Source organism: Echinops telfairi, unplaced genomic scaffold (genome assembly GCF_000313985.2).
Source record: "Echinops telfairi isolate 266 unplaced genomic scaffold, ASM31398v2 ScPeMD7_70;HRSCAF=299, whole genome shotgun sequence".
NCBI classification, from domain to species: Eukaryota; Metazoa; Chordata; class Mammalia; order Afrosoricida; family Tenrecidae; genus Echinops; species Echinops telfairi.
The window spans coordinates 36,806,571-36,819,744 of NW_022103968.1; the positions used below are offsets into that span (position 1 = coordinate 36,806,571).

At 42.1% G+C, this 13,174-nt stretch overlaps 1 protein-coding gene across 4 annotated transcripts in view; it reads right to left on the reverse strand.

Moving 5' to 3' along the window:
* The window catches only part of PCGF5 (polycomb group ring finger 5), a 121,691-nt gene that overhangs the window by 15,632 nt on the left and 92,885 nt on the right, over positions 1 to 13,174 (reverse strand). For all 4 annotated transcript variants that reach the window (XM_045291360.1, XM_004701079.2, XM_045291359.1 and 1 more), the window contains exons 3-6: positions 10,712 to 10,808; positions 5,066 to 5,121; positions 4,898 to 4,957; positions 2,719 to 2,867 (exon numbers count right to left, since the gene is read on the reverse strand). In XM_045291360.1, the coding sequence (XP_045147295.1) occupies positions 2,719 to 2,867; positions 4,898 to 4,957; positions 5,066 to 5,121; positions 10,712 to 10,808 (362 nt within the window). The remainder of the gene's footprint in view (positions 1 to 2,718; positions 2,868 to 4,897; positions 4,958 to 5,065; positions 5,122 to 10,711; positions 10,809 to 13,174) is intronic.

The window sequence follows — 13,174 nt, forward strand, 5'->3', positions numbered from 1 at the left end:
TCTCTCTCCGGCTATCTTCCCTTCCTGCTTGCCTGGTTTGCATGTCTAGATCTGCGGTTGACAGCCAATGGCAACCCGTTGCCCCTGGCTGGTGTGCTGTCCTGCCATGTTTCTGAAGACCGGAGATCTACTCCACTCTGCACCCACCAGCCTGTGACCTCCCACTTCACCCACTGGCAGCTGTATGAATCTGAAGCGCACCGGCTAGTATGGGACCCACAGACTTGAGTTGGAATGGGTTGGGACACTTTTTGATATAAATTTCTTTCTTGCTATAAAGCCCAGTCTTATATATATATATAAGGGTCACTGGTTTTGTTTCTCTAGAGAACTCAGCCTAACACAGGTATGAACATAATATATTTGCCACTGGATAAGTAAGTTTAGGTGAAGTTGAAACTCCCAGGTGGGATATTTAAAATATTTATAGATAGAATTCTCCAACTTGGGAGAGATGGCAGGGTTGGAAATGAGCATTTAAGAATCATTTGCAGAGCTGGAGCTCAGAAATGGAAGAGCTCTCCTAGGATGAATACAGAGAAAGAAGTGTTGATTGGAGGCCTGGATATCAGGACACACTCACAGGTATGAAGCAGGGTCAGCAGAGACAACGTGGGAGTGGCCTGTACGAATCCAGGCAGCTCCGTGGAAGCTGTACATGCTAAGAAAGTGGCTTTAAGAATGAGAGGTGGAAGGATGAAGGAAAACAAAGAATGATTCAATGGATAAAAGGTCAACAAGATCGATAAGAGGGGAGGGCCACAGAGGGGTTGTGGTACATTTATGAAGAGATACTCACTCTTGCCATAGAACCAACCTCGGTAAGAGATAACGCCTAATGTGCTAACTAAATGACGACCACTGTCTGAAGAAAGAAGAGCCTCTGAGAGGGGGATTACCGAGACGGGCGGCAATAAGGGAGCAATGCACAGCTGTAAGAGCCACAAGGAAAAGCTTTTCAAAGAGGAGAGGGTGCTCCAGCAGCACATAAAACCCGAGAGATGCCCAGAACGCGCTCACATCTCGAAAGAGCTGCTGCACTTAATTGCACATCCTGCTGAACCAACCTTTTTCAACGAAATCAATTATCGGATGTTTAACAGGGCAAGATATGACAAAATACCAATTTATAAACTATCAAGGGCTCATGAGGGAGGGGAAGAATGAGGACCTAATGTCGGGGGTTTAAGTGGAGAGAAAATGTTTTGAGAATGATGTAGAAATGCGCTTTACACAATTGATGTGCGTATGGCGATAACAGTTGTATGAGCCCCTAATAAAATGTTTAAAATAAAATAAGCCTAAAAAAAAAAGACCTAACCAAGTTCCTTTAGGGATTCTTTTAAACTACTCAGATTTTCACGATGGAGGCCTTGGTGGCCTTGAGGTTATGCACGGGACTGCTAACCACCAGTAACTCTTGAAGAGAAAGACAAGGCTTTCTACTCCTATAAAGTGTTCCTGAGAGAGGGAGGGTGGGGCTCAAAGAGAAAGATGTTCTGAAATTGATAATGGCAATGTATATACAAATGTGTTTGACACTGTAGATGTATGTATGGATTGTCATAAGAGCTGTATGACCCCCATAGGGCAGGTCGACCCTGTCCTACATGATTCCTATGAGTTAGAATTCACTTGAGGGCAGTAAGAGAGTTTAACTGCTTAATAGCCACACGGTGAATCACTGTGTTCCTATGTCCTTTTTGTTTCAAGATGCTGGGACAAGTGATATAATTAAATGTACTAGTGAAAAAAATCAACCCACTAGCATACAAGTTATACAGAGAAAATAAAAGAGAAACAATGTTTTCCACAGCTGCTACTTGGTAGAACAAACTGACCAGTCTAATAGTGAAAGTAGTGAACATTTATACAGTAATTGCAACAAAATGAGACAGGGAACATGACTTAAAATAGCACCATGGAAAAACAAAGTAAAACCACTAAAGGCGAGTATGGTATTTTGAACTCTCCAATAGAGGTCCTTTAAAGAAAGTCCCTGGTGGGTAAGAGGCTAAGTGTCAGTGGTTTGAGCACACTTGCCCCTCTGTGGGAGAAAAGCGAGCAGTCTGCTTCCGTCGAGGTTCCCAGCCATGGACACCCAGGGGTCGTTTTACTCCGTCCTACAGGGTCATTAAGACGGGATTGAGTCGATGTTTTGTTTGTTTTTCCCCACTACCACAGGATACAGGTTTAGAAAGGGAGATGCTGTAGGATATAGCTCACTGAACACACGGACTTCAAAAATCACGGGAACTTGTGCCATCTAGTTTTACTTCATAAGCAATTCGATTATATTACTTAGAATGAACTGGCAATGGCATGGACTTTTTGTTATTGTTTTTTAAAATAAATTGTCAGCTGCTCCTCAGGCCACACGGGAAAGGGTAAAGGAGAACGCATGAATAAAGAGGGATAAAGAGTCAGAAACCACACATGCCGAAGAGGAAGAAAGAGCAGTGGGAGACTCAACAATAGCCACTAGGTGGTGCCATTGGCCTGGTCGGCTCAATTGTGGCGGTAAGGAAAAACCAGGTGTGCAAATGCAAATATGTTGCCATTCATTGGTGAATAACTTCTAAGTTAAATGTTTATAGCTTTAGGGTGTCAGAGTGACTGTGACTATTTGATCGTGTTAGCATTTTTAAGAGCTATCACCACTAAGAAAACTCATCGGTAAAAGATCATGAAATGACTAGAAAACACTTGTTCACCCACCTTGACTACATTGTCCCCTGATTGTCCATTGTTACGTAAACAATCTAGGCATATGGCAATCTGGGGGTCGCTTCTGTGGTAATCTTTATCGTCTTGGTTTTCATCACCTTCTTCATCTCCTTTAGGTTTGTCAGCTTTGGAAGGATCATCTGCATAATTAAAGCAAAGCTGGGTTACATAGCATTCAGAGTTGACCTTAAGGTTAAACCACAAACTATTAATCAAGAAAAATTTAATTTAAAATATGTCCTACCACTTTTTGAAGAATAGCATCTTTTAATACTTTTAGAATGTTCCAACCAACTCAATGCACCTGGATTATTTTTTTAAAGTAAGTGACTTACTAACATAGCCTATAATTTCTCATCTCACTGGGGCACCTAAGTTAAGAGAGGCAGGACGCGCTATACTGTGTCACCAAAGTGCCACTCTGGTAACAAGGCGCAACTGACCACCTTAGAGAGCAGACCGAATATAAAGACAGAGTCAAGCCCAATGACTGCAAATTACAACACATTTTCTCTAAATTCTCCAAATTTTAAATTATTGGACAATCAAATCAGGTAGTAAAAGGAGTAGAATGATTTCAATATGTGGATATTAAGAAACTCCATTAAAGAAATCTGAACAATATACTCTGCATTTTATACAAATGCATTTGACCCATTAAACACCTGAAGCCTACATTTAAGTGTATTTGCTGAGTGTCTTTAATAGTATGTTACATAGGATAGGTCCTTTTAACAAGTAGTTAAAAAACTGGCGCTATACCCTCTGCACAATTTTAAAGCACTAGTTTAAATTGGGTAAAGTAATCCTGCAGATAAGCCATTTTGGGGCCAGGCTTAGCGTCTTTAGCCATTTTGTTGTTATAGATCAAAAACAGTACCTAATTCCAGTCACTCAAACCTCCCCTGTTATAGGTAGTAATAGAGTTCTGAATGAATAAATCCATAACCCCCATTTTACAGATTAAAAAGGAGAGAGATAACATTAACCTTGATGACACAGAACCTACTATAATGAACTATCTTATCATCGTGAGGCACCCTGCTGGAATGCCACAAGGTCAGGGATTCAAGCCCACCCGCCATTCTGTGGGCGAAAGCTGAGACTATCAGACATATAGTCTTGGGCATCCTATGGTGCAGGTCACTAGGAGTTGTAATGAACTCAGTGGCATGAGGCTTGGCCAGGTTTTGCTATGATCTTATGGGAAAACCAGAGTCGGGAACTGAGCCCTCCAGTGAGCCTATAAAACACATGTATTCCTTTAAGCAAGTTCAATGCTTTTTGAAAATGTCATCCTTAATTAAATGTGTTAAAACAACAACTGGAAAGGATACTGCTTCATTACAATTTTTGATTCACTGTACTTTCCCCCTCATTTGCGTCGATAAGAAACATTGTCTTTTATGGGCTCAGTAAATAATATCTACACTCAGAAATCATTAAAAATTCTTGAGTCTCCTGGGAGCCAAAAGAGGAATTTGGATGTTTGGCATAAGTGATGGGAAACAATTCTCAAAGGTGCCTGGACAGAAAGTACTCTGGACTTCAGAGTACGCAAGCTCATGAAGTCTGAGCCCCTTTGAGCACACCATTCTATAGCATCAGGGGATAGAAAACCTCCGGCCTGGCTGTCAGCCACTTCCCAGTTCCCTCTCTCATTAAAGCAAACATAACAAATCAAACCAATCTTGGGGTGTAGTTGTAAGCTGTGGGGCTCCTTGAGCTCTCAGCTATAATCACCTTGGTGTCAGTCTCCTGTGTGAGCCCCCTTTCCCTTCCCAAAGCCCAGCTTCCTCTGTTTCCAATCACTCCCACATGCTGTTGTGGGGAGATGCCACCTCCTGGATTCCAAGTCCCCGGGACCAGGTGACCAAGAGAACTGCACTCAGAGAGTTTTCTGGCAGTGCGCTCGCTTGCTCGATGGGTTCAAATGACCACCCTTTGGGGTTGACAGCTCAATGCTTACCCGCTGTTCCCTCAGAGCTCCTTCAGATCTACACACATTTGTGTGAAAATCTCAGTGAGAGAAACGTTTATGATGGAAATAAAGGGGCACGTGGATTTTGTGGGGGGCAAACCTGAGCTCAGTCAGGGATGCTAGCTCGCCAAAGCTGCAAAAAGCCGGTTACTGTTTTTGCTGTTAGATACAGGCGTAAGACAAAGTCACCTTGTCCATTTTCTTGAGGCTTATTTTTCTTCCAAAATTCAGATTCACGCTCAAGTTCTTCTAATGTAAAAGAAAAAAAAAAACCCAGAGAAACAATCAGGAACTCTTCAAGAGCAAGGTTGATTTTGCAAAATGCAAACATCTACAAGAAGCTGTAATGCAACTTACGTTCTCGTAGTCCAGGGACCAGCTTAAATATAATTTCTTCTAACGTGTTGTCCAACCTTTCAGAGAATGAGAAGACATACTAACAGTAAAGATGTCAAGAGTTTATACGCAAACAGTTTGAGATCTGCCTCACAAATGCATGCATTCAAAATGTAGGACAGACACAATGCTGGCATTTCTACGAGACCATACACCTCTGCACACAGAGCATTACTATTTCTCACCTCCCTCCAGTGGGAGACTGATTAACCAATCCCTTCCTCTTCTGTATCTAGATCCTTCATTGATGGGCCCAGTCTCAGCCACACTCTTTACCACGTGACTTTAAAATCCCATCCATTAAGGGAAGACATTTCAAGAACAGGCCTTGCAACTGGCTTAAGTCAATAGACTATAGCAGATGTGGCAGGGTTCTTTGTTCTGAACATCACATACTTTAGTACACAGGTGCCCTCACCCTCTCTCTCTTAGAACCCTGCTACTGTGAGAAGCCAACAAGTGAGGAGGAGGAAACACCATGTCCAGGAGAGGCCAGCTGCCCTGCAGAGGCCACATCAAACCAGTCCACAAATAGCCCACACCCAACATATTAAAGGGGCCCTGGTAGAGTAGTGGGTTGCATAGTGGGTTGCTAACAACAAGGTCAGGAGTTCAAAACCACCAACTGCTCCCTGGGTGAAAGAGGAAGCTTTTTATTCCTGTAAAGAGTTAACAGTCTCGGAAAACCCCAGGGGCAATTCTACTCCATGCATCCTATTGGTCACTATGAGCTGGAAATGACTTGATGGCAACGAGTTTGGCTTTTTAAATATATCAAAGAGCCAGGCCAAGATCAAGATCAACTGAACAATTGTTCCTGCTGGCTGCTAACTGCAGGTGCATAAAAGAAACACAACCAAGGGCTAGAAGAGCCACCCAATTGACCCACAGATTTGTGGGGAAAAATAAATATGTACTGTTTCAAGCACTATGTTTATGTGTAGTCAGTTGACTTATACTGCGTTTGAGTAGTGACAAACTACATCTATTGTGTTGTAGGGATTTTTTTTTTGGTATATCTTCCTTATTGTTAGGATACACATGACATACACTTTTAGAAAGCGAAATTTGCTAATGTAACATCCTCAGATGTTCCCTCGCAGATGTTTATATGTAATGTTTCCAACTCCCAATGACAAATTGAATTTGTAAAGCTACTGCTAAAAAAAGAAAAGAAAAAAGAAGTATTCAAATTTCATCAGAACCGACTTATGACAAAGTTCTCAGGACAGAACCCTGTCCTAAGGATGGCACCCCCATAGCCTGCAATGCAGTCGCAGCAGCAGCGAAGTGAAAGATCCTCTCTCAAAACACCACAAGGCTGGCTCCTTTCCACACCGGGAACAGCCTCTGGTCCTCCCTGCCCAACATGGAGCCACTCTACTTCCTGGGGGAAAATACAAATATTTATCAGGCCATTTCCCGGGTTTTCCTTTCCTATATTAAATTGAAACTCTTCCTTTTCCTTGATAATCTTGTTATGCTTTGAGTTACTCTGGCTTCCACACCCCTCTCTTCACTGCTTTCATGCTCTTGCTCTGCTCCACAGCAGTGCTCTCGTCTGAAAACCACAAACATGCTTAGTGCTTTGACAGGCCTCCCAAACCTGAAAATCCATACTTAACTCACTGCACCCCACGGAGAGCTCCTTCCTCAGGACTCTCCTACCAGTGCCCTCCACTGCATCCCACTTCTCCACTCTCCTGCCCACGCGTGTCCTGTCCTCATGCCTGTGGCTGCAGATGCGCCCCTCTCACCTTTTCAAGAACATTACTCCAATAATCCCCTCAAGCGATTGCTCAATCTTTCCTTCCAACTGGAAAAATTCTAAAACCATCGTTAGTACTATTTCAGTTACAAACTTTCTTTCTTGTACTCTGTAGATCTTTCAGTGTCATCCATAACTTCTGCACTCAGTAAGTTTTAAAAATTCCTTTTCAAAATTTTAAAACTATTTGAAATTAAAAATATATATATTTTAAAAACACATTTTCCCCTGCACTGCTTTGCAGCAGTTTTAAAAGAGTTGTCCAACGATGTCTCCATGAAACATTCCTCTCCTAGCTCTCCTTTTCCTGTCTGTCCCTGCCTTCCCATCCAGCCACCTCTAGATTGGAGGATTCCCCGAATTATGGACTCCCCACTCTTTGACCTTTCTACGTATTTTCTTCCTTGAGAAGCTCATTCACAGTTGTGGCTTAATAACTAACATATAAGCAAATACTTTGGGTCTAGATCCATGCTACATTTCTCTACTGAGCTTGTTTCATATTTCCAATAGATGCTGAACATCCCAAGCACCTCCTTTTGTTTATCTATGTTAAGACGGTCACATCTACTTTCAACAAAATACTCTCATTTTAATCACTTTTTAAAAGTTCATTTATAATGGGTGCATAAGCAAATGGAGTGAAGAAAGCAGATGGTGCCCAGCTATCAAAAGATATAGCATCTGGGGTCTTAAAGGCTTGAAGGTAAGCAAGCAGACATCTAGCTCAGAAGCAACAAAGCCCACATGGAAGAAGCACCAGGTGTCGATGGGATCAGGGATCAAAGACCCTGAAGAAAAAAATCATATCAATGTGAATGTGGGGGAGCACGGAGTGGAGACCCAAAGCCCATCTGTAGACAACTGGACATTCCCTCACAGAAGGGTCACAAGGAAGAGATGAGCCAGTCAGGGTGCAGTATAACATCAACGAAACATACAACTCTCCTCTAGTTCTTCAATGGTTCCTCTCCCCACCACTATCATCACCCCAATTCTACCTTACAAATCCGGCTAGACCAGAGCATGAACACAGATATACAGATAAGAGCTGGAAATACAGGGAATCCAGGACACATAAACCCCTCAGGACCAATAACGAGAGTAGCGCTATCAGGAGGGTAGGGTGAAGGTGGGGGGAGAAAGGGGGAACCAATCACAATGACCTACATATAACTCCCTCCCAGGGGGACAGACAACAGAAAGTGGGTAAAGGGAGACGCGGTCAGTGTAAGACATGGAAAAAAAAAATTATCAAGGGTTCGGGAGGAAGGGAGAGAAGGAAATGAGCTGATACCAAGGGCTCCAGTAGAAAGAAAATGTTATGAAAATGATGGCAACATATGTACAAATGTGCTTGACACAATGGATGCATGTATGGATTGTGATAAGAGCTGTAAGAGCCTCCGATAAAATTATTTTTAAAATTAATTTTTAAATGATGCTACAGCTCTCCCTAATATGCTCAATTTGTCATATTACCTTACCTCTCCCTTAATTTACACATCTCCTCACCAGTCCCCACTGTTAGCTTCTTCTCAATGTTTTTGCCACCACTTCTCCCTCAGTCTGCTCTCTCGGTTCCTGTGTGCTGCACTCTCCCCACATACCTGCTGCTGCAGACACTCCTCTGTAAAGCCAATCTCTCTTTAGCACTGACAGGTCCCACTCCCCTCCACCTCTCTGCCACAATAACTTTTGCTCTCGCTAGAATCATTCCCTACAAATATATTATTCCTCCCCTAGCAAATCAAGTCAAAACAAAAAATGTCTTGACATGACAACCCTTCCTCAGCTAATAGTTCTCGTTTCACTTCTCTATTTCCATTTGTTGCAAAACACCTAGAAAGAGGTGTCTGTACCCACTGTTTCTAATTCTTTATCCATCCCTTCGCTCTCGAAACAATCCAATTAAGCTTTGCTTTGTAGCTCTATTTCAAGTGCCCTCTCGTCAGCGTCCATAGTCTCCTTGTTACTAATTCCAACACCACATCTCAGTCTCCACCTTACTTGACCCGTAAAGCAACCTCTTACACAGTTGAATACTTCCCTCTTCTTTGGTACATTTTCCTTACTTGGTTTAACACACCACCACACTGGTTACAGCTCAGTTTCCTTTGAAAGTTCTTACTGCTCCCGGGCCTCTGAAACGTGGGCCACACTCCAGAGTTCGATCTGCGGTCCTTGCTCTTCATCGAGCATGAATTGTATGTCTCAGCTCGACTCTTTCTATAATGCTGGAAATTATACCACCGATACTTCAAATGCCAGTAGGGTCAGTCGTGGTGGACAGATTTCCATGGAACATCCAGACTGTGACAGACTAGAGAGGAAGCTCTGGCGATCAATTTTTTAAAAATAGCTGATGAAAACCCCGTGTGTCACCTCAGAGCACTGTACTCGAAACCCCTCTGGGTTTAAAACTACTGAACCACTGGCTGCAACAGTGGACTTGCACACACCAGTGATTGTGAAAACGGTGCCAGCCTGGGCATTCTGCTGTACACGGGTCACCACAGATGGTGCTGACCTACAGCAACGACATATCCCGAATGTTGCCAAATGGTGATCTCCACCCAGACCTCTGCTCGTGAAGCCCGGACGTGTAGATCTATTCACCTGCTAATACCTTTCTACCTTTTCTGATATGCCAACTAGACAGCTCATAATCAACATGTCCCACCAGAACTCCTGATCTACCCCTCCCCTCAAACCTAACCTTCCCTATCTCAGTCAATAGCACTCTTCCACCTGCTGATGTCCAAAAACTGGGGTCATGCTTGACTTTTTATTTTATCTCACACCCCACATACAAACCATAAGCAAATCTTGGCTCTACTTTAAAAATTTACATGCAGAACAATGCCACTGCTAGCCCTTTCTACTGCTACTCTCTCTCAATTGGGTCACTGAAATTGCCTTCTACCTTTGTGCTTCTAGACAATGTAGCCTTAACACAGTTGCCTAAACGATCTTTTCAAAACTAAGTCAGATCAAGTCAATATTTAACCAAAGCCCTGTAATGACTCCCAATTTCACTTGAAAGGAAAAGTATTTACAGGGGTTTATAAGGCCCTTGATAGGCTGTACCCCTTTTATCTCTGATAACACCCATGACTTGCTCTCTACCTCACTGCTCCCCCGTACTGACTTCCCACCGTTCTTCACATCATGCATGGCTTCTGTCTTCATGAAATCTCACCTTGTCAGAGAGGCCAATCTCATCCTCTTATTTAAAATCACCATCTGTCCCGACCGTCACACTCCTGTGATACTTTCCCTTCCTAACATACTGCATAACTTATTTATGATATGGTTTACTGTCTGTCTCCCTTGACAGAAATCTTAGCTCTGTGAGAGCAAAGATCTTTATCTGCTCTTCCATCAGTGGTTATTAAGCACCCAAAATTGTGCTACAGTATTGGGCAGCAATTAAATATTGGTGGAGTAGGGTTCTCCATCTACCTTCCATCATCCATTTCAATGATTTCCCATGGAAATGTAACAATGGCCAAATGCACACTTTTAAATGCAGCCGCTTTAACAAAAATGTTTATGCAAAAATTAATCCTAAAAATGTCTTGTTTATATATTAAGTTATATGTAAAAGAAATGCCTTAAAATGAAATCCACAAAATCTACAAAACCAATGCTAAGTGAGTCAAAATACCAACAAAAAGGATGTAATAAAAATTGAGCCTAAAAATATCTTTAAACATTATAACTAAAATATAACTATATTTTAGTCATATAAATAAAGGCTAATAAAATAAAATAAAAAGCAAAATAAATTAAGAGCCTACAGAATTCAAATTATATGACGGATAAAGGACACTCACCGCAACATTTCCAATGGATTTGTTTCATGAACTTGGTTGCCACACCGTGGACAGTCATTACTGTCTTCAAAGTGCTGGACAATACACGTCTTACAAACTAAGGAGAAAAGAGAGGCAAGGTAAAAATGCATCATTTGAACTCTTTTTAAATTTAAGCTAAATAGGAAAGGGGGTACCCTCCAAAATGGAAATTTTTTTCAAAGCTATGTATTTAATTTTTTTTTAACAAAACAACCTTATCACCTTAAAAGTACTCTCCATTACACTTAATACATTTGTCAAATCTGCAATTCGATTCTTGGAGACATTTTTCAAACTCATCTGTTTGGATGACTGACAGCACCTCCCTCGGTTTTTCTTCACCTCTTCTACGCTGTCAAATCGCTGTCCTTTCATGTCTCTCTTTATTCACAGAAACAAAAAGAAGTCGCATGGAGCAAGGTCAGGTGAGTGGGACAAGAGAGGTACCCTGCTTTTTTTTGCCAAAAACAGGCGTACTGAGATGGTTGCATAAACCAGGTACATTATCATGGTGGTAAAACCAGTCCCGTCTGCCACAAATCAGGCCTTTTTGTCATACACTGTTAAGGGTGCAATCTTTCAGAACCTCTAAATAGAAAGCTTGATTAATAATCTGACCTACTGGCCCCATCACTGATGGCATGCAGCACAGCAGCACAGGGAGCAGAGTGATGAAATTCCTGGGGAATACTAAAAATAGACTTTGGAGACAGAGTGTGGCAACCCATCAGACTCCACTGGAAAACACTTGTAAAGGCCTACAAACAGAGCTTGAACTATTTATAGGCTTTTACATTTTTGTCAGTGACTTTCTTTTTGTTATTGTTATTTTGTTTTTGTTGCTGTTATAGTTTTGTTGGTTTTGACTTCCTTTGTTGTTTTATTTGGCTTTGCCTAGTTTTTGCACTTATTAATGTATCCATATGTCTATCTAGATAAGATAGGTGGAATAAATAATTCAGAGATGAAAAGAATGGGATCAATGATTCCGGGAGAATATGGGAGAAAGGGAGGTGGGAGAAAGGAAGGGGAATGGGGGACCAACCCAGGGACATTGGAACAACAAGTGAACTAAAATCAATGGAAGGAAAGTCATAAGATGCCTAGTGGGGTTTAATCAAGGGCAATGTAGCAGGGAGGAATTACTAAACCCAAATGAAGGCCAAACATGATGGAGGGACAAGAGGAAAGTAAAAGGAAATAGAGGAAAGAACCAGGAGGCAAAGGACAATTATAGAGGCCTAAATACAAGTATGCACGTAGTAAATATATATTTAATGGGAATAGAACTATGTACTTATATCTATACGTTAAGAATTAAGTTTGCAGATGGACATTTGGGCCTCGACTCAAGTACTCCCTCAACATAAGAACACTTTGTTCTAACAATCCAGCATTCTGTGAGGCTCACCTTCCCAACAGGATTGCTGAAGACAAAATGGGTGCATAAGCAAATGTGGTGAAGAAAGCTGATGGTACCCGGCTATCAAAAGATATAGCATCTGGAGTCTTAAAGGGTTGAAGGTAAATAAGTGGTCATCTAGCTCAGAAGCAACAAAGCCCATATGGAAGAAGCACCCCAGCCTGTGTGATCATGAGGTATCGAAGGGATCAGGCATCAGGCATCTAAGACCCAGAACAAAATCTTACCCAATATGAATGGGAGTGGCGGGCATGGAGTGGAGACCAAATGCCCATCTGTAGAAAATTGGACATCCCCTCATAGAGGGGTCACAGGGAAGGGATGAGCCAGTCAGGGTACAGTATAGCACCAATGAAACACACGTTTCCTCTAGCACTTTGGTGCTTTCTTCACCCCACTATCATGACCTCAATTCTACCTTAAAAATCAGATTAGACCAGAGCATGCACACTGCTACAGATAAGAGCCTGCAACACAGGGAATCCAGGATAGATAAACCCCTCAGGGTCAACAATGAGAGTAGAGATACCAGGAGGATTAGGGGAGGGTGAGGGGAGAAAGGGGGAATCGATCACAAGGATCAACCTAGAATCCCCTCCCAGGGGAATGAATAATGGAGAAGTGGGTGAGGGGCAACGGAGGACGATGAAGAAATGGAAATAATAATCTATAACTTATCAAGGGTTCGTGAGGGAGGGTGGGTGGGGGAGGGAAGGGGAAGAAATGGGGAGCTGATATCAGGGGCTCAAGTGGGAAGAGAATGCTTTGAAACTGATGATGACGACATATGTGCAACTGTGCTTGACACACTGGATGAATGTATGGATTGTGATAAGAGATGTAAGAGCCCCCAATAAAAGTACTTGAAAAAATAATAAATAATCTGACCTGTTGGCACAAACTCCAAATACACTATCCCCCTCACTTAAAAAAAAAAGAGTATCATCTTGATTTTTTATTTCACTTGATGAGCTGATGTTTGCTTTCATGTCTCAACACCAGTAACAGACCTGGGGGGC